This window comes from Semicossyphus pulcher, unplaced genomic scaffold (genome assembly GCF_022749685.1).
Source record: "Semicossyphus pulcher isolate SPU_LCO1_2020_fin unplaced genomic scaffold, fSemPul1.0.p SCAF_6, whole genome shotgun sequence".
NCBI lineage: Eukaryota > Metazoa > Chordata > Actinopteri > Labriformes > Labridae > Semicossyphus > Semicossyphus pulcher.
This window is the reverse complement of record NW_027211737.1, coordinates 9,366,799-9,386,272: the sequence shown is the minus strand read 5'-3', so window position 1 is coordinate 9,386,272 and position 19,474 is coordinate 9,366,799. Positions and strand designations below refer to the sequence as shown.

Sequence of the window (19,474 nt, the reverse complement as noted above, 5' to 3'; positions counted from 1 at the left end):
AAAGTGCTTTGACAGCCAAGCAAACAAAGAAAAGCAGAGAAGCAGATCATAAAACCAGCAACTCACTCAGGACCAGCAAATCACACAACAAGCAAAGCACAAAACCCAATACCCAATAGGCAACAGGAGATTAAGTGCCACCTATGTTTGCCCAATCTGCCGGTTTTTGTGAACTAAGGTGTCCTTCCAGTGGTGATGAAGGGCCATCTAGGATGTCTTCCAAGTGGAGAAAACATGATGAAAGTGCCATTAGTGTTCCCTTCCAGTGGAGAAAACATAGTTGTGCGTCTCCTAGGGTGCACTTCCAGTGAAAAGACATGATAAAGGGCCCTGTAAGGAGCCCGCCCAGCGGAGATGAAATATTATAAGTACCATCCAGAGTGCTCTTTCAGTGGAGACAATTCAGCAGAGTTCCCTTTAGATGCCATACATCCTTAATAATGTTCCCTTTATGATAGAAATATGTGCAAAGCATGATTAAGTGCCCTGTAGTGTGCCCTTAACATATCAGCTGCCCAATATTTCCATGCTCGGAAATAAGTTGGCCTCTAAATAGTTAAATGATTAATAGTTTGTGTGTTTCTATTTCAGAGATGTGGAAGTTACCCTTCAATATGAGCAAAATAAAACAATTTGTATCATAACCTTAATTCAATCATGAATTACACAATTACTGGGACATCATAATGCAAACTGTGATACTTGCTAATGAGTCATGCAACATTGTTTTGACATGTTCTCTCCCTCTCTTATCTCCATCTTATCTGTCCTAAATAAAAAAAGAGTGGTGAAAGTTTTCTGTTTTGTAATCTGGAGGGAAACTTACTCACTTTGGCAAACCTTATTTTATTTATGCTGTAGTTGTTCTACTTGTGACATCACTGATCTGATTTAAGGGCAGATTTCTTTCTTTCTTTCTTTCGTTTGTTTTTCATTGTTAGGGGACAGAATGTCACAGATCAGGGGGCTGTCACAATCTGTTTATCTTTGACCTTCGTAACTCTTGCTTTGTGCTGTTTTACCTTCTGTTGATTTATTACTATTGGCTGTGTGATGTTTGTCATTTAAGAACCAATGCCTTTTATTTTCTTCTTCAGTCAGGATTCAAATATAAGCATTGGATATGTAAAGCTAAAGATAGAGTAGCTGATAGAAATTGCAAACAGCGCTGCTCAATAAAAGTTTGTTTGTGAGAAAATGTGTTAAAGTTTTACCAAAGTGAACACAGAGTTCCTTGGTTGCTGTCTGCTAAAAAATAGACTTATTTTGGTGCTACAGTTGCTCAAATATAAACAAACAAACAAAAGGCTTCTGTTCTTACAGTGCTGATTTTAATTTGAGTTTATATTTTGGCAGGTTTATCAAATGTGCAAATATGCCCTTGTTTAAAAAAAAAAATACTTTAACAGCAGATTTTTGTCTTTAATAAGAGGAATCAGCCTTAGCCTCCACCTAATCCACTGTGTGTGGTCTTCCTGAAGATGATGCAGGTGTTACTGCTGAAGTGGGAAAGGTATTCTCTTGCCTATTCTTCGAAACAAAACACCTACGATCCCCCCAACTCTATTGCTGTCTATGGTGTCTGTGGGTCTGGGGTCTTTTGGTGGTTGTGGGGATCCTGTATTATTCTCAGTGGTGGATGAGGGAAGGCCTTTACAACACAGCTGGGTTTGTCTTATTGGAGAATTCATCAGGAGACTCCTGAGATTGGAGTGGACTATCCGATGGAGATTTCTCGACCATGGAGGGGCTGTGCTGTGTGTCAGAGATTGTGCCTAAACAGTTTCGTTAAGGCAAAGAATGATTTATAGGAGGTGAAAACATTTCCCATTTTTAAATACTTTTTTTTACTGTTGTTGCATGGTTTCAATTCCATAAATATAACCATAACACCATAAATGCCTCTTTTGATGGGTGCTGAGTTAGGGTATTTCTGCCCCCTGGTGGAGAAATTTGCTTGATGCAGCTTTGAGATGTTTTAACAACATTATAAATAATCTCATGATACAATTTCTTCCATTTGCAACATAATGTTGCTGATTTTTACGCGTAGGAGTGCAGCAATGAACGGTCAACTTAGCAGAACTTGAACAAGTAAATCACCAGATAGGAGGAATTTTATAATGTTATACAACAAAAATCAACAACTGTTAAAATTACAGTAACTTTTTAGGGGGTTAAAATCTGACTTTTTCTTGGCTCTCTTGTGGCATTTATTTTTAGAGAAAAACTCATTACAGTGCAGAATGTGGTGCACTGTGAATGTGATAAAATAACATTTGCACTGATTATCTCACTTATCTGGGTGCGTCCTCATTTTGCAGTAAAGTCTCCTGTCTTTCTTTCCACAAATTGCCAGCAACAATTCCTAAAAATAACAACAGTCCAAGGTTTCTGTTGGAGACAAACTTCTTCCAGCAGTCCTCTGGTTTGTTAACGTCCAGTGTGTAAATCTAAAAGAGAGGAAAAACATGAGGATGAATATGAAATTTTAAGGGGAAAAAGTTTGAGACCTGCTGCATGCTTCGTTAGGAAAATAGCTTGGAGTTGTTGATCATTTCACCATGACACTATAAAACTCTGTGCAATAATAATTAACCCTACAGCAGTGCGCCATCAGACTGCACAACACAACACAATGTTCCTCACCTGATGCGTTAGATGAATGGCCACAGCTGACAGAACAGCATAGTAAGGAAGAGTCTGTTCAGCGTTGACCCCAGCAGCAACGAGTCCTGACATCATAGCCACCGTGAAGCCGCTGAGCCAAGGTTTGGTTTGCTCCCGGAACCTCAGTGCAGTCGATTTGACTCCTACCTTAACATCATCCTCCTTATCCTGGTTTGCAAAGAAAGAACAGGCGAAGACCAGTGTCAATTAGTTTTCTTGAAAATGTGTGTGTGTGTTCATGTGAGTCTCAACAATGTTAAATAACTACTTTATAGGTAACAGAAATAAGGAGATCCATGGAGCCGCGTAATTCACCTGATGTGCATATATTGTGTCATATATCAGCGTCCACATCACTCCTGAGAAATACAGTGGGAGGCAAACGGACCAATCACAGGAGCCTTTGACAGCGGACCAGCCGAGCAACGCTCCCCAATTAAAAGTGAGGCCTAAACAGCAGCCATGGAAGGAACATGAAACCAACTTTAGCTTTATTGATGAAAAGAGATATTGGCTTTAGATGTAGCACAGCACATGAGTGTGTTATACACTACGTACCCAACACAAACTGTGGCCAGTAAGTGATCCTCTTCATCAGCGGGTAGGTGATGACAAGAGATAAAGAAGCAGCACCCAAAGCTATGCTGTGAGGAGCATTATGAAACTGTGAGTGTAGTCAGTATATTACAGTGTTTGTTAAAACTAAAGGTTAACATCATGAAAGCTGTCTTAACACAATAGTCAGGCTCACATACCAACAATGAACATGTTTTTTCTTGCTTTAATCATTCAAAGTAATTTAAGACAGACTCAAATACAACCTAAACTTTAGGTACTACAGTTGTTTCATCTTCTCTGTTTAAAACAAACACTATACCAATGTATTAAAATCATACCTGTAATAGTTGAGACACAAGAGAACCCCCAGAGCCAGAGAGAGCTGTCCTCCGAGGAAGACTAGAGCCTGCATCTGAGAAATCTCCCCTGATGCAATGGGTCGAGTGGCTGTCCTGGCGACCTGTACAAAAATATCATATGAGGAACGTATACTTCCTGCTGTAATATAGTAGCAGTGTGGGTGTTATTGACTGATTTTGTGTGACAGTACTGCTGTTAAGTTGTAGGCAAAGCTACAGATAATAACAGCATCCTATTAGGGATTATGAGTTTTTATCCCTAAAGTTATCAGAATGAATGAATTTCAGAGACCTTTTTGTCAAAGTCTTTGTCCCACATGTCATTGATGGTGCAGCCCGCTCCTCTCATCAGCAGGGCACCTGTACCAAACAGGGTGAGGATTCCCAGATGTGGGAGGCAGCCGGGGTCAGCAGCCAGAGCGATGCTCCATGTACACGGCAGGTACAGCAGCCATGTCCCTACAGACACACCATAACCATAAAAAACTCACAGTGTTAGTTTATGATTAAAAACAATGACTGACCTTACTGCAACACCCCAGTCTTTACAAATCACACTCTTATTCTTCAATATTCAAGCTTCAGACATTCAGACTTTTTTAGAAAGTTAGCAGTAGTGAGTGATAAAAGTACGGTTGATTTGATGTGGTCTTTTGAATCTGAGACAAAAATATTTGATAACAAAAACAACTTTTAACAATCACTTTTGGAAAACTCCTTTTGGAAATAGCTGCTGAAAATCAAATTGATATTCTGACTTTCTATCTTTAGGTCATTAAGTGTATTGAATATCTTAACGGAGTTTGATATTTAGGCTGGTTAATAGATAAATGTTAGATCCATAACTAAACAATAAATCCGAACATCTGCAGTAAAAATAATGCTTGACCAGTTCCCATAAAAAAAATGTTTATACAGTATAAGGCTTGCTATATAATCACTTTATAAACAGACAGAAAATGATTTGATTTGCAATACAAATGAAATGAGTCTACATACCAATAGGTTTGTCCAGCCTCATCAATCGGAGGTATGGCTGGACAGGCGCTGGTGCTGAATTCACAACTGAAGCAGCTGATAGACTGAATGATCTTCTCCCATAGTGCTGTGTTTCACAAAGTCTGAGCGATGCGCAGATTGCACTCTGTTTTTGAAACACTCTTCTTGACACACTGGAATCTGAGTGGAGATAATCTCTATTCCTTCCTCCTTCGGTGTAAATGAAGCAGTTGGACAGGGAGTGAAGACAGGGGTTATAAGTTCCATGTTGAATCCTCCTCAGGGCATTCAGAGTTAACCGGCTGGTCAGCTTGGAAGGGAGCATCGTGATGGTTGAGGTCAGATTAACATGATCTTTTTTTTCACTCCTGAACACGCAAATAAAAGACAAGCACAATGCAGACAAACACACACAATGGTTTGTCAGTAGCTTTTTTCACAAAGCAGTGATTTGCTGCAACAGGCATTTCTTTTGTCTATTAGTGAACCAGCAGCATATAGCCTGAGATGTCCATGTGTCAGAAAGCTGTTTGTGTGCGTGTGGCTGCAGCATTATTATTAGCTGTTGCTAGTAAACGTAGCATTTCTGTAGATAAAGTCATACTGAAAACGTCACCTACTAAAGTAATTGCCACACACTTAACACTTAATGGATCATTATTCTAACCCAGAAATGAACTTTGTATCTAACAATAGCTTAAGTTAGCTATTTCGAAGGATTTGTATCGAAGTTAACTTCTCTTTAACAGAAAACAGTTTGATTTAAATGTCAAACTAACTTACACTGTATCTTGCAGAAGAGAAAATATAACGTGTGAAGGTGCAAAGCCACTACTACTACATGGGTTGCTCTTAGGACAACTACTACGTTGTGATTTCCTGTTTTGGTACGCTCGATATGAGGCTCCGGGTGGCAAATGCCAGTACGCGGAACCAATTATAGCCGCGTGTTGAAACACAGCACGCTTGGACTTTAACTTTGAAAATATTGTTTATCATTCGATTTTTGTGAAACGTCATCAAGTATTTTGCCCACCAGATGAGCGCAAACCACTAATTTAGCCCCACTTTAAACCTTTGCACCCAATTCCTAATGTATGATTTTTAACGACCATAAATCAGGACAGGGTGTCGGTATTGTCTTACAAAACTAATACGTAGATATTTAATTAGCTCTCATTTATATCTTGGCAAATTGTCTGCTATCAAAGTTTTGCTGGCAAAGGTGCCCATGCTTTCCCCTTAGGAAGCTATAATCCTTTGCAGATTAGCGATTAAAAAAAAGGGGGGAGATGTTATTTGATAGCCCCGATTAAGGATACACGACTTGTTAATAAGTACTTTATGTCACTTGCAAAAATGTCATAATATCACAAATGATTGGAATTTAGTAAAGCTATTCAAAGGGGGTGTTTCAACTAGTAAATAGCTAATAAAGGGACTGCTTCCTGTCACAACTGTGTCTTATTTCACAATAAAAGCTCGGTGTTCGGTGTGTGTGTTTTTACCCCAAATACTCACTGACTATAGTGTGATACGCATTATTAATGAAATAGTAAAACCTAGCCTTATCTTATGGAACATTTTCTGGATTTTCTACAATGCGCGCATATATATTACGGGAGCATATGGTTAAAGCGGGATCGAGTGACTGCAAATTAATTAAATGTTTTATTAGTAACATTTCTGTGCGTGAAGCAACATTGATTCACGTTATTTAAGCCTTTTTATTTTGAAGGTAAAACGAGTTTCGACGGAAGTCAGAGTGTAGCTAAACAACGTTGATTTCGCTGTTGAAGCGGAAGCACAAGCCAGAGAGAGTTGTACTCGCGGGAAAAATGGCGGAAATGTGAGGGGCTCTTCACGCTATCAACAACAGCGATTCAAAACATTGCTTCTCAAGCCATATTCTGTATTCGTCGACATGCGTAAGTACATAATTGGTTTGCACTGAGTATTTTTGGAAGTTTCATTTAACCACTTTTGGTTTCCATTGTGTTTTTAAAAGAGTTCTTGGCAGTTTTGTCAGCCAAGGGACCGTTCGCGTTTTACGTCTCCCTGTTGAACTTAGCACACTGAGAGTTAAATACCGAGGTTATAATTTATTTCTTTTACGTTTAGTGCTGTTGAAGATCTCTTGCTGTCAGTACTAACAGTGTTAAGACATGCAACAAAATATGTGTCGCTTATGTTGTTCGTTGAGCAATTATATGATGTTTTCATTTCTCTAGGTTTGGCATACCTGTGTTCTGTAAGACTCTGGATTTAAAGAGAAATGCAAGATGCAAAAAGGTATTTAATTTTGTCAACTTTCTGTCCATATAGTATTGTTTTAATGTAGTTTATCAAGTTGGGTATTTTACATTTATCTTAATATGGTTATTTATCCCCTCAGATTCAGTGCACTTTTCCACCTCAGACCACATGACTCAAAGTCAAGCTGCCACCCAAGAGCCCCAGACCAAGTCTTTACAGTGTAATCACTGTTCTCTCATCTTCAAGTCGAAGGTTTACCTTTTTGAACACCTCAACAACGTGCATGGCTTTGATGTAGATGCTGCTCTCACAGATGCTGGTTTAAAGCAGCATGGGACTAACCAAACCAAAACTGACGACAACAGCAGCAGTTCAGAAGATCATCTTGCATGCCAGCACTGTGATTTTAAAGCTTTTAGTCAGGATCTTTTAAATGAGCATGAAAAACAATGTCAAAGAAAATCAGTGAATCAGAACGGGATAGGAAATCGACTTATTATTGAAAATCCGAAGACTCAAATAGTGGTTGTTCTGAAAAATCACAAGGAAGCTGAAGGAGCAAAAGAGATTTCCTCAGTTAATCCAGTAAAGTCTACCTCAAAATCTAAATGCACACTGAACTCATCAAAGGATCTGAAAACATACAAGAGGCCGTTGCAAGCCATCACCAAGTACTTGGTGTCATCATCTGGATTTAAACGGAAACCCCCAGTGGATTCAGAGGATAGCTTAATGTTTGTAGATGGCACCAAAGAAACCCTACTTTTGCAAGAATCTCCCTCAAACTCTAGCCCAAACAGTAGTGGTGTGTTTAAACTCACTGCAAAGCCCACAATTGATATCCTCAAAAATGATTCTACTCGTTTTCTGCTAAGTGACCATCTTCATGTTGCTAACCTGAAGTCCCCAAAACCTAAAGGACCATTCAATGTAACAATCCCCAAAAATGTGGACAAGAGACCCAATAATGAAAGCTCAGAAGGCCCTCCTGTCAAAAAAGCAAAATCAGACAAAGACAAGACAAAGCCTCCAGAGAAAGCTAATGATAGTAAACAGCAACCATCAAGCAACATGGAACTTTCATTTGAATTCAGCGAAGGAGAAGAAGAAAATAATCTTGAAGACGTTGATGTGGTAAACTCAAAAGTTTACATTTGTAAGCATTGTGACTTCAGTGCTGTGGGCATCAGACCTTTGTCCACTCATTATCAAAAAAATCATCCTCACATAAGATATAACGCTGACTACCTTCAGGATCCGACTGATTGGAGTGCAACCTTCCGTTGCCTTGAATGTCCGACTGAGTTTTCAGATGTAGCTGAACTCAAGAGACATTATACAGAAAATCATCGAGAGGCCCCGCATGTTTTCATGATGCAATCACATGACCTCAGTTTGGTTTTTAAATGTTTCCTGTGTCCATTTGACACAGATGCATTGAAGGCCTTGAAAGACCATCACAAGGAAAAGCACCCAACCCATAAAGTGGACAACTCCTTAATGTACTGCAGATATTCAGCTACTAAATGCCATGAGGGGTCATCACAGCTGAATGTATGTGGAAAATTGCCCATTCCAGAAAAAACAGAGATGTCTCCTGAGAGTGCCCATATGCCATGTAAGGAAGTCAAAAAAACACCATCGGCCCAACATCCCACCTCCATGGGAGCAGGCTTGGCCTTGTATCATTGCAAGAAGTGCAAGTTTAGTCATAAATCAGTTGTTGTCGTGCATGTCCACTACCAGAAAAGCCACCCTGATGAAGCTGTCACAATAGACAAAATCAAACAGTCAGCTTGTGACACGTCACATCAAAAATCGATGATGCCAGAAAGGTCTCCAAACCAAAGTCTACAAAGTCAAACAAATTCCACAACCATAAAGAACCACTCTGATGCTCAGAAACCCAGAAACAAAGAGAAGCTGTCAAAGAAAAGGATAAAATTGATTTTGAGAAAACCTAGCACCCCGGATGCTTCCAAAACTCATTCTGAGACTCCAAAAACCAAGAAAATGGAATCTGCAGAGGACGGAAGTAAAGGAAAAAAGTCATCTACCAAATGTAACCAGAAAATGTCACCTGATATGGACAGTTTATCCAGCAGTTCACCAAATACAATGTTTTACTGCCAGCTTTGCAGCTATTCAAGTACCAATATCAAAAGTGTTGTTGGACATCAAAACGCAAAACATTCTGGACATAAACCAACAGATATAGAAGCGATTGCATTGTATAGTGCTGAGATGCAGACAAAGAAACTTCAAAGCCAAGTTACTCCAAGGACTCAACCTTCGGATTCTAAAACCTACAATCAAGTTGAGATATGTAGTGGAAAACAACTTCAACATGAAAAGGATAAAGAAACAGGTGCTTCAGTGATGGAGGGCAATGCTTATGCATGTCCAGAAAACTTGTATTACTGCCACAAGTGCAACATGGGAGCTCTAACCATTAAAGGAGTATTGAACCATCAAAACAGAATTCATAAAGGCATAAATGCTAACAAAGAAGTCATTATTAAACACACCGCTTTGATTCGGGATGAAATTGAAAAATCAAAATCCCAAGAAAAGGACTTTGCTTCTCGTCTACCTCTTCCTTTCATAAAAAAGGAGGATAAGGATCTGCTTTTCTGCCACTATTGCCATTATAGACACAGTACTTTGCATGAGGTACTGCGGCATTACGTCAACAGACATCCTGGATTTGTGGTGCAGGGCGAACAAATTTGTCTGTATTCTTCTATGGTTTATGAAAAGATAAAGAAATCACATCCAAAAACCACTGCAAACCAAAAAGCTAAGCATGCATCTCTTGGGAAAGAGGAGGAAAAAAAGAAATTAACAAAGAAGTTTGGCAAAGTTTCAGAACCTCCATCAATAGGAACCTCACAAACTCAGAGGACCCTGAAGTGCCAGAGATGCCCATACAAAACTCAACATGTGTATCTTTTGAGGAGGCATATATGGCAAATCCACAAGGCAAACCGCACCGTCACCGAAGTTTTAAGAATGTGTTATAAACAAGGAATTATACAGACGGGGTATCACTGTGACATGTGTGTATTCTCTCACGAAATGGGCGAAGCAATGTATGATCACTACAGGGAAAGACACCCAAAACGTTCACTAAGCCTTGAGTACATAATTACTCGGTTACATGTCGGCCCAAAAACAACCAAATCTAAAAGGAAGAATCAAACTGAGGGTGTAAGTGATGGAGATGTCACTGATGACTGCTTACCATCTCAAATAGCTGGACAAAATGAAGCCAAGACGTATTCCTGCAAAGCATGTTCATTTAAGAGTGACTCAATGTCAAATATCACACAGCACTGCCGTGCTGTCCATCCTTGGTCAGTGAAAGAGGATGGCTCAGTCCTAGATGTCATCAACAGCAGGAAGTCCGGTGCAAACAGGCAGTTGGAAGACAATGAAGACATACCTGTGTCATTTGACACGTACCAAGTGCCTCTTGACATTGAGAACTCACCTAGTTCATCTAAAAAGGCGGCAACCTCTTCCAAAAACATCAAGTGCAATTACTGCCCTGCAAAATTTCTTACACAGCGCCGTCTCAACATTCATGTTGGACTCAAACACCAAGACGCTGTAAATGAAAGTTTTGATGAACATAGAGACAAGCAAGTGCAAATCCAGACACGGTTGCATGTCTTCAAGTGTCCATATTGTACCTACCTGAACACCAATTATCAAGGAGTTCTCACTCACTGCCAGATGAGACATGCTGGCCTTGAACCCAGGGCAGAGAGTCTTCACGTCGATAAAGAACATTTAAACAACGTGGAGGACTGTTTAAAAAGAAAAGGTCATGGTTTTAGACTAAGTGGCTACATCTGCAAATCCTGTCCACGAATCTTTGCAACCGTGAAGAAGCTGGCAAAGCATTGCGAGAAGAACCATAATGAGACTGTGGCAAACACAGTGCCAACCAAGCCCAAAGCACCTCCTAAACCATCAGGTGTTGTGAAAAATACTCAAGTTAAGATCCGCAGCAATCAGGGATCATTATCGAAAGCTTCCTTTTTAATGAAACAAAGATATGCAGTGATACAGTGCCAGCACTGTGCTTACAAGTGCACCACAAAAATTGGGCTTGGTCGACACTTGCTTGTGTACCACAATAATGCATCTGCAGCAAAGGCTCAGTATCCTCTATACAGGTGTGCCCTTTGTTCCAAGACCTATTTTTTAAAAAAGCGCCTTGGAAGTCATTATGCCAAGAAACACGGAAAAGAAAGCTTCCAAAAATACTTTATACCTCTACACAAAAAGGTGAATCCAACATCTCAGGACTGCCTTTTAGCTCAGCAACGAAAAACAAACTTGGAGGCTAGTAAATCAAGCACAGTGACGAAGGGGGGCAAAATTTTAGTCTTTAAGTGTCCAAATTGTCCCTATGTGAATACTAACCACCAAGGCACTCTCACTCACTGCCAAATGAGCCACCCAGGCTTCATAGCCAGGGCAGATGAACTTGAGACAGAAGAAATTCTTGTTACCGACATGATCAGTTGTACAAGGGGAGCAAATTCTAATCGGAGAGGGTTCAGGTGCAAAAAGTGTCCACAAATTCATGCATCAATGAAAAAACTGAGAACCCACTGCGCAGCTGACCATGGTCAGACCGAGGAAATGAATTCGGAACATTCAGTCGAAATGAAAACTGAAAAACACGAAACATTCAGCTTCCAGCAGTCAGTATTGGAGGCTTTCGCTTTAAAAAATGAAATATCAGATGTAAGTACCACAGACGGGGGCCTCAGTGGCCACTTGGACACACCTCAGAATCAATTAAACAAATCAAAGGAAGCGCCGTACAAGTGCACCATGTGTCCCTATACAGGGGTTTATCGAAGATACCTGCAGAGTCACTATAAGAAATTTCATAAATTGGATGCATTGGCAACATGCAAGCTGCTGGAGAAGTATAACAAAATTAGACCCAGCAAGCCCAGCAACCTGCTGGAAGCTCAATCTGAGGAAACTTCAACTGTCAGTTGTAAGTTTTGTCCAAACCTGATGTTCGACTCACCTGAGCTGCTGATTGCCCACTTTAGCACTGTTCATAATTCAGATCGCATACTGGACTTCATTGTATTATCAAGAGGATCAAAGAACACCACAGGGCTTTACACATGCGCCCACTGCAAAAAACAATTAAATGGAATTAGAAAGATGTGTTATCATCTGGACAAACACCGGGAGGCAGAGAATAAGAAGGCCAAGGCTGCAGAGACATTGGATGTCAACATGACCACAACAGAGGAGAAATCTGTCAAAGTAAGTTAAATCTTTCTCTATGGTTATTTACACTCTTGATCCTTTGCTTTATTCATAAGTTGTTTTTTTTGTGTCAGCCCTTTGAGCAAGGTGAACTGCCCGTGCTGGGAACTGTGGAGGAACTGGCCAAGGAGAGAGTGACAGAGGTAAAGACCATGACTTTAACACAAAGCCCAGTGTTGTCACCTTCAAAACCAACGGCTCTAGAGCAACCAGAGGAGGATTCAAGAGAGGCTCCAGAACAACCACGAGATTCAAGAGAGGACATACCCACTTGCAAACAGTGTGGGCGGACGTTCATGTCACTGAAAGGCTTGCGTTCGCATGAGCGCAGCCATGCAGCACTCGCAGCCATCAAGAAACACAATCTGCCTGCCTCAGTCCCAAAGCACAAGTAAGAAGAAAACTTGATTTGGTAGCATTTTCTCTAAATCACCAGGGTCGACAGGTATTTTGCTTACAGCTGTCCAGTTAGCTTTCATTGCAAACATTCAAATAGTTTCAAAACTTTTTTATTAAAGCATCATTAATACTCTATTCTAAAGTGTATTATGTTAAGGTAATAAAATAAAATGCATAGAAATTAGATGTCCTTTTACCCTCAATGTATAGGAATGTCCTTATATCTAACTTGATGTATTTTTGTCTCATTATTTTAACAGAATTAACAAATACATTATTTACAAATCTGGGACCACAAAGCCTTTCTTATGTAGTTTCTGTTCCTATCGGACCAACGTCATGGGCTTGTGGAGAAGACATTTTATGAAAAATCATAAAGGTGAGTAACCTTTTCTGTCACCCTTAAGAAAAAGCTAAAGACCCAGCTCTTTGTGAATACCTTCGCACTTAATGATATTGATGCTATTGATGATGATGACATTGAGGATGTTGTTGATGTTGATTAGGATATCCATGATGATGATGATGACTATATTGACCTTGTTGATGCTGCTGATGATTATTATACTCGAAGCTGTTTGTTGGCACTAACTGACTTTGTTCCCTCCTGTCTTGATCGTTGCTTGTGTTGTATTAACTCTCAGATGTACTTCGCTTTGGACAAAAGCGTCTGCTCAATGAAACTGTAACATTGTAACACATGTCTGTGCTCAATGCCCAGATGTCCTTACGGATCCTACTGAGAATGAAGACCAAGATGAGGAGAGCGCTCAGAGTGACATTGAGGCCCCTAATTCAGAAGAATGGAGCAACTTTCCTGAATGTGATGAAAAACCTGAGATAAATAAAAGCAAGTCATACCTGTTATGTTTCGTAAATCACAGAGTATTTAACTGTTGGAACAAAAACAAACTTTGTATTGTACTTTGACAGGATCGCTGTACTCGGAGCCCCAAGATGTGCAGCGGCAGTTGAACCTGTATAACTTAATGGCTGGAGCTTCTTCTAAGGGGACCGTTAAAGAAGCCAAGTTACCTGAGAACAGTCTGCTACACTGTGAGGTGTGCGACTTCAACACTGGACACCTGTCTAGCATGCGACGACACTACCTACATCGCCATGGAAAGAAGATCCTCAGGTGTAAGGACTGCACCTTTTTTACCTGTTCAAGGTAAGTTACAACCACCCTGAGTATTTTTCTCTATGATAAAAGTGTTGATGAATGTTGTTGTAGTGTACCATATATTTTATTCCTTTTTTTTTTTTTTTATAATAATTACATTATGATTATTGTTCAAATAAGAGGTGAAACATCTACAAGAACAACAGCCAAGTCCAATTGCCTTTTGGATTAAGCTTTAAATTACCATCACCTGGATGACTGACAATCTTCAGACACTATTATTACGATTACACACATAGTGTGTTACTGAAAATCTGTAATTTTTGTAGTGAATAACCTCAACATAAGGTACAAACTTTTACATATGCTCAGCATAAAATTAGGTTTAGCAGATATGGCCGGTCAAAAAATTCACCACAACAAAAAGGAACAATTGGCAAAATTGAGAACTATTTTTCCTACTCCAATTTTGGCCTATGCAATATTTAAGTACTTTGATTCTTATTGATTCTTTTATGGGTTTAAATACTGTAAAATGTTCTTCAACAAGTGAATGTAAAAAGCCAGGATTTTGGACACTTACAAATCATAATTTTGGTGTCATTACTGACAGGCGTACTGTCATTAAACTGACATTTTGCAAGGCAAATGTGACACATTTCATTTTTGGATTGTTTGCTAATTTCTTGAGTCATTTTATGGGCTTTAAAGGGCGCTATTTGGGGTATAATTTCTACTCAGCTGTTACAAGGTAATTGTGGTACACCATATTGACAACGGAGTGATTTTGGACACAGCCTGTGTGTTTTCCTTCAGTCCTTATATTTAATATCTAAGGTAAATGTTGAGGTGGCAATCTCAGAAAATCAATTTATAATTCAATTCTACTTTTATGTAGAGATAGTCATGTATTAGATACTCATAGCCATGTGTTGAGAACGTGGAGCTCACCTGTTACTAGTTCGATTAATTGCCAACAGTTGAATCTGAACTCAGTCTCATTCAGAGCTAACAGTAATTTCATTTCTGTGATGATGTCAGGGAAGAATTTACTGAGTGGGATATCTTTGTCATTCGTCACTAACCTTTCATTTGGGATATTTTGTCTCCTAACATTCATCACATTTTTAACTGACACATGTTGTCATCACTTGTTTCTCCTGTCTTTTATTAGGAAAACCCTGGACATGCACATAGAGATGGTTCACTCTACCTGCCAGTCAGAGCATAGTCATCTGAGAGACTTCAGCTGCCCTTTCTGCCTCTACCAAACCAAAAACAAGAACAGCATGATCGATCACATCATCTTGCATCGGGGTAGGTTAGACGCTCGGCAGGAATCAGCGTTCTCACCCACTCGTCCCCGCATAATATGTTCACTTATTTTGTTTCTTTGGTTCTCAGAGGAACGCTTAGTGCCAATAGAGGTGCGTCGCCCAAAGCTGTCACGTTACCTGCGAGGCATCGTCTTCCGCTGTCACAACTGCACTTTCACCAGCGGGAACGCTGAAAACCTGCGTATGCACATGATGAAGCACGATGACATCAAACCCTACAAGTGTCGGCTGTGCTTCTTCGACTGCACTCGGCTGAGCGACTTGGAGGCACACCTGAGTGATAAGCATCAGGTGAGGATTTGTAGCTAAACCCTTCAAGGCTTTGCTGGAATCCCTTTGTGTCTGAAGGAAAGTTAATAATCCACTTTGAGTGTACTGGAATTTGAGAAGTAAAGGGAACCATAGACAGGTTCTTTATTTAATATGTTCAGTAGCTGATAGAAATGCATTTCAGAAAATAAAGGTTATTCACCGAACCCACAGGGGCTTACAGGGTGCTGCTATGACACTGTAACCCCTTTCCACTAAAGACTTCCTGAAACTATAGCACTTTTTACACTGCGGTTCTGCCTCAGCGCCGTAAAGAAGCTCCGCCGTCATGCAGCCTTTGCCATTTTACACTGGACCAAACAACGCCGTTGTAAAGCCGCTCCAGTGCGTGTTTTTACAATGTGTTCTTGGGTTGCAGAGGCAAAACGTGTGCGAGGTGAACAAACACCTTCTTCGAACCAGTGTCTGCTCATAACCGTTGGTACTGGAAAAAGTAGTACTATAGATGGTCTGGGAGAGGGAGGAATCAAACCAGCAATCTTAGGTGCAAGGGACAGGTGCTCTGTCAATTGAGCTAAGTGGATACCCTTTCTGAAAGATAAAATCTCAAATATTTCAGTTTCGTTACCCACTGGCAATAATCTGTAATTATGGGAGCACACTTCTCAATTTAACCAGACGTCTACGGCTGGCTCATGATTTTCCTCGCTGACGGTCACTTTCCCTTTTAGACTGTTTGCCTTCATCTGAGCGTTTCTTTGTCTTTGGAATTTCACTTATTTTTGAAGTTGTATCTGTAGTCTTTTTTTTGTTTGTTCAGCCATAGTAGATTACCATTTCCTTGCAATTCTTACAGAAACCGGAAGTGCAGCCGCTTAGCTCCGCCTACCCTCTCTGGCAGACCAACCACTGCTGCGTGATGGAAAACATGTCACTAACTGGGCGCCACTTGTGATTTTTTCCGCGAATGTCGCCTCCGACACCCAGTCCATGAAAATATACTGCAAATGCAAAGGCTTTTATCAGTGGGCCATAGGCTCAATCACCATTGTGTTTCCTCTTTTGGCTTGATTTGAGAACAATAGGTCACATGACATGAAAGCTATTTAAAAATGAAACACATACACACACAAGGCACTCTTCCGCCCTGCCGGCTCCGCTGTTTACACAGACGCCGTTTTGCCTCTGTTACGCCTCTGTTACTACCTCCAGTGCCGGCTCAGAGGCTGAAAGACTTCACCCCACCATTCCGCAGTGTATAATGGGCTTATGCAGCCACAGGAACCAAACTCTTGACTTGTGTATAACTTAGGGGTCCATTGGGTTGGAAGTTGTAGTGTTGAACGTAGCTCATTGATACAAAACGTGTGGCTATAACTTTCTTCACATTTTTTTTACAATGTGAAGAAAATTGTACACAAGTTGTTACAGCCACAAGGTTTGTATTCATGAGCGATGTCCCTCACTGCACATTCCAACTCAATAGATCCTTCATCATTGAGGTATAACCTTCATAGCAGCGTGCTGTGTACTACATTTAGTCACTAAATTCATACCTTGTTTCCTCTGGTCGAAACAGTGTTTCTGAAAATAAAGTGTCCTGTGGTGGAAATGGTTCATATAAACTTTATTACTTTATTCTTCACCTTTTGTGCAGGTCTTGAGGAATCATGAGCTTGTGGGTCAGGTCAGCCTTGATCAACAGGCAAGAGTTGGGAGGATTCCAGAAGATGAAGAGGAGCCTTTGTCTGACTCTGAGCGTCACAACAGCCACAGCAAGGTCGTAAAAACAGAGCATTTTGTCAAGGACTGTGATGAAGTTCCACAAGAGACACATCATGCAGAAAGTGACACAAGTGATAAAATGACCCTACAGGTTGGGGGAGAATATCAGAAGCAAGGAAAGGACGTCAAGAACACGGATGAAGGAAGACCTCAGAGTTGGATATTGGACCATCAGTATGAAACCACGAAACCAAACGCTGCTGTCCAAGAGAGGCATGAGCAGGACGCACAACAAGAAAGGATTAGGTTTTTGCAAGACTCTGCGAGAGAACAGGGGGTAGAAAATACAGGTGAACGAAATGTTAGTGGAGTGAACAATGCAGATACAGAGATTGGGGATTGCAATGATCCAGAGACAGAGAAGCAGACAAAAGAGAACCAAGGCCAGATCAAACACGGAGATGATAAGGGCAGCAGTGTAACCTTCACTCAAGAGAAAGAGGAGGCAGAGTATAGGAGCTCATGTGATAAAATAGCACAAACACAGGATGAAACATTGAACATGGAGGCAAGGGTAGAAAAAGATATACTTGATAATGATGAAGGCACCATTCCCAAGATCCACAAACAGGCAGATCAGGATCGAGACATTAAGATCGAGGAGAACTTGGATGAAGAGGGTCGCTTTACGTTGACCCACAACCAAAACAATCCAGTAAATATGGAAGCAAAAACAAATAGACAAGAAAATGACATCAGCGCTGAAGACAGTTTTACATTTAAAAAGCATCTGCAAACTCTTGCAGCCAACAGTGCACAACTCAGGATAAACCATGTTGAGAGCTTAGATGTCTCAGTGACAAACAGCAAAGAGGAACAAATACATGCACAGAAAAACAGCAAGGAAGGAAGAGACCCTTATGGGGAAATGCCAGTGCTTGAGAATGAATATCTCAAAGAAGAAATTAACCCTTTAGGTTGTGGTGAGGAGGAAGATCAGAATGATCATCACGAGCGAGAGCAGGACAAAAAAGACAGGATGATAAGTGAAGATGACAAGGATGGATGCACAGATCAGACACATGAGGAAGGTGACGGGATAAAGGATGCAGATAAACCCCATGTGCCTAAAGGTAACACTTTTTTTTATTTGTTGAGTTTGGGGGAAAAGTACTATAAGTTGTACGATAATATTTGTAGATATTCAAAACAAGCAGTTTGAAGATGCCATCTTGGCTACCTGGAAATATTCACCATTTTCTGACATTTTACTTCCTTATTTTTCTTGTTGTTCAGGTCCTCTCACAGTCATGGATGAAGCTGCTAAAGACCTGTGCCCTGCCTCAACAGAGGAGAAACAGTTTAGCTGTGAGCTTTGTGGACGAAACCTCATGAACAGCTCTGAACTGAAGCGTCACGTCATGCGACATGGGTTATGAGATTTTTCTTTATGTTATGGACAACAGAAAGGGCTTCCACTTGATGATTTTTGTGTGGAAAGCTCTTATAATAAACCGTCCGCTACATTTTTACTGTACTGTGTATTTTTGAGCAACTTGATTTCAAATTATTTTTTGCTTTGTTTTTTTTATTTTAAACCTTTTCTATTGAAATATTTTAATGTACCGCTGTTGTGCGTAGGACTTAATTTTGGTGATTCAAGTACTGAAACTTACCAATACATGGAGACTGTTTAATGTGTGACACATTGTCATTAAAATCTTATTTAGATTCATTTTATTTCAAGACACTAATGTATGTCCATGTATAATCTTGATGCAAAGATTGTCATTTTTACGCCTTTAGTTTAATTAAAAAGAGATATTAATCAGTGTTACTGCTGTTGAACATGCAAAAATCTTTACACTGTGAATTACTGTTACATAGAAAGTGTTCAATACCAAGAACTGAAGCAACCTCAGTACCACAGATTGTGGAAGTCCTTGTGTTGCCTTCAGGGGCTGTTGTGTATTTGAATATTAGATGTTTTGTACCTTGCCAGTGATGGTAATTGTTTTGGCTAGTACAACAATAACAGTATTTAGTATGATACTCATTGTAAATAATGTACTTTTGTTAACTTTTTAACCTTTTTCATCGTTTGATATAATTTACTTTTCTTGCAAGTAAACTTAAAGTGTTACTGTTGCCAATGTGTCGTCATTCAGCTGCTAATGAGCTCCCGGTTTGCTATTAAACTCAAGGAAAAATAATCAGTCAGTTCTGGACAGACACAAGACATCTGTTGGACCACAAAGGTACAAGTGAAAATACAACCACCTGCTGGATAGTAATACCATATAATTTAGCATTTCTTAGCACAAGGTTTAGGCTGGGAAAGCTATCTGACCAAACCACTGGAACAGTAACGGGCAGAGAGAGCTGAGAGGTCAGCGAAGGGTCCAAGAAATGATGCAGGAGTGTGGAACGCGGAAATACGAGCTTACGCGAATCACCCGAAAGCAGCATTT

At 40.2% G+C, this 19,474-nt stretch overlaps 2 protein-coding genes across 3 annotated transcripts; one reads left to right on the top strand and one right to left on the bottom strand.

Moving 5' to 3' along the window:
• Positions 1 to 20: 20 nt before the first annotated feature.
• Positions 21 to 5,432, bottom strand: coq2 (coenzyme Q2 4-hydroxybenzoate polyprenyltransferase). The gene is made up of 8 exons (XM_069683202.1): positions 5,370 to 5,432; positions 4,587 to 4,954; positions 3,880 to 4,046; positions 3,567 to 3,688; positions 3,229 to 3,314; positions 2,986 to 3,119; positions 2,650 to 2,838; positions 21 to 2,453 (listed from the first exon to the last, which is right to left on the bottom strand). Exons 2-8 carry the CDS (start codon positions 4,909 to 4,911, stop codon positions 2,298 to 2,300), a joined length of 1,179 nt encoding a protein of 392 aa, XP_069539303.1. The 5' UTR covers positions 4,912 to 4,954; positions 5,370 to 5,432; the 3' UTR covers positions 21 to 2,297.
• Positions 5,433 to 6,426: 994 nt separating this feature from the next.
• Positions 6,427 to 19,151, top strand: LOC138610906 (zinc finger protein 462-like). 2 transcript variants are annotated; one of them, XM_069683777.1, is made up of 12 exons: positions 6,427 to 6,514; positions 6,818 to 6,878; positions 6,982 to 12,146; positions 12,224 to 12,540; positions 12,809 to 12,927; positions 13,270 to 13,398; positions 13,482 to 13,719; positions 14,846 to 14,988; positions 15,076 to 15,299; positions 16,936 to 17,058; positions 17,155 to 18,136; positions 18,300 to 19,151. In XM_069683777.1, the coding sequence occupies exons 2-12, from the start codon at positions 6,869 to 6,871 to the stop codon at positions 18,440 to 18,442; spliced, it is 7,593 nt and encodes a 2,530-aa protein (XP_069539878.1). In that variant the 5' UTR covers positions 6,427 to 6,514; positions 6,818 to 6,868; the 3' UTR covers positions 18,443 to 19,151. The 2 variants fall into 2 exon arrangements, with proteins under 2 accessions (XP_069539878.1, XP_069539877.1); XM_069683776.1 differs by having other exon boundaries at positions 16,936 to 18,136.
• The last annotated feature ends 323 nt before the right edge of the window (positions 19,152 to 19,474 follow it).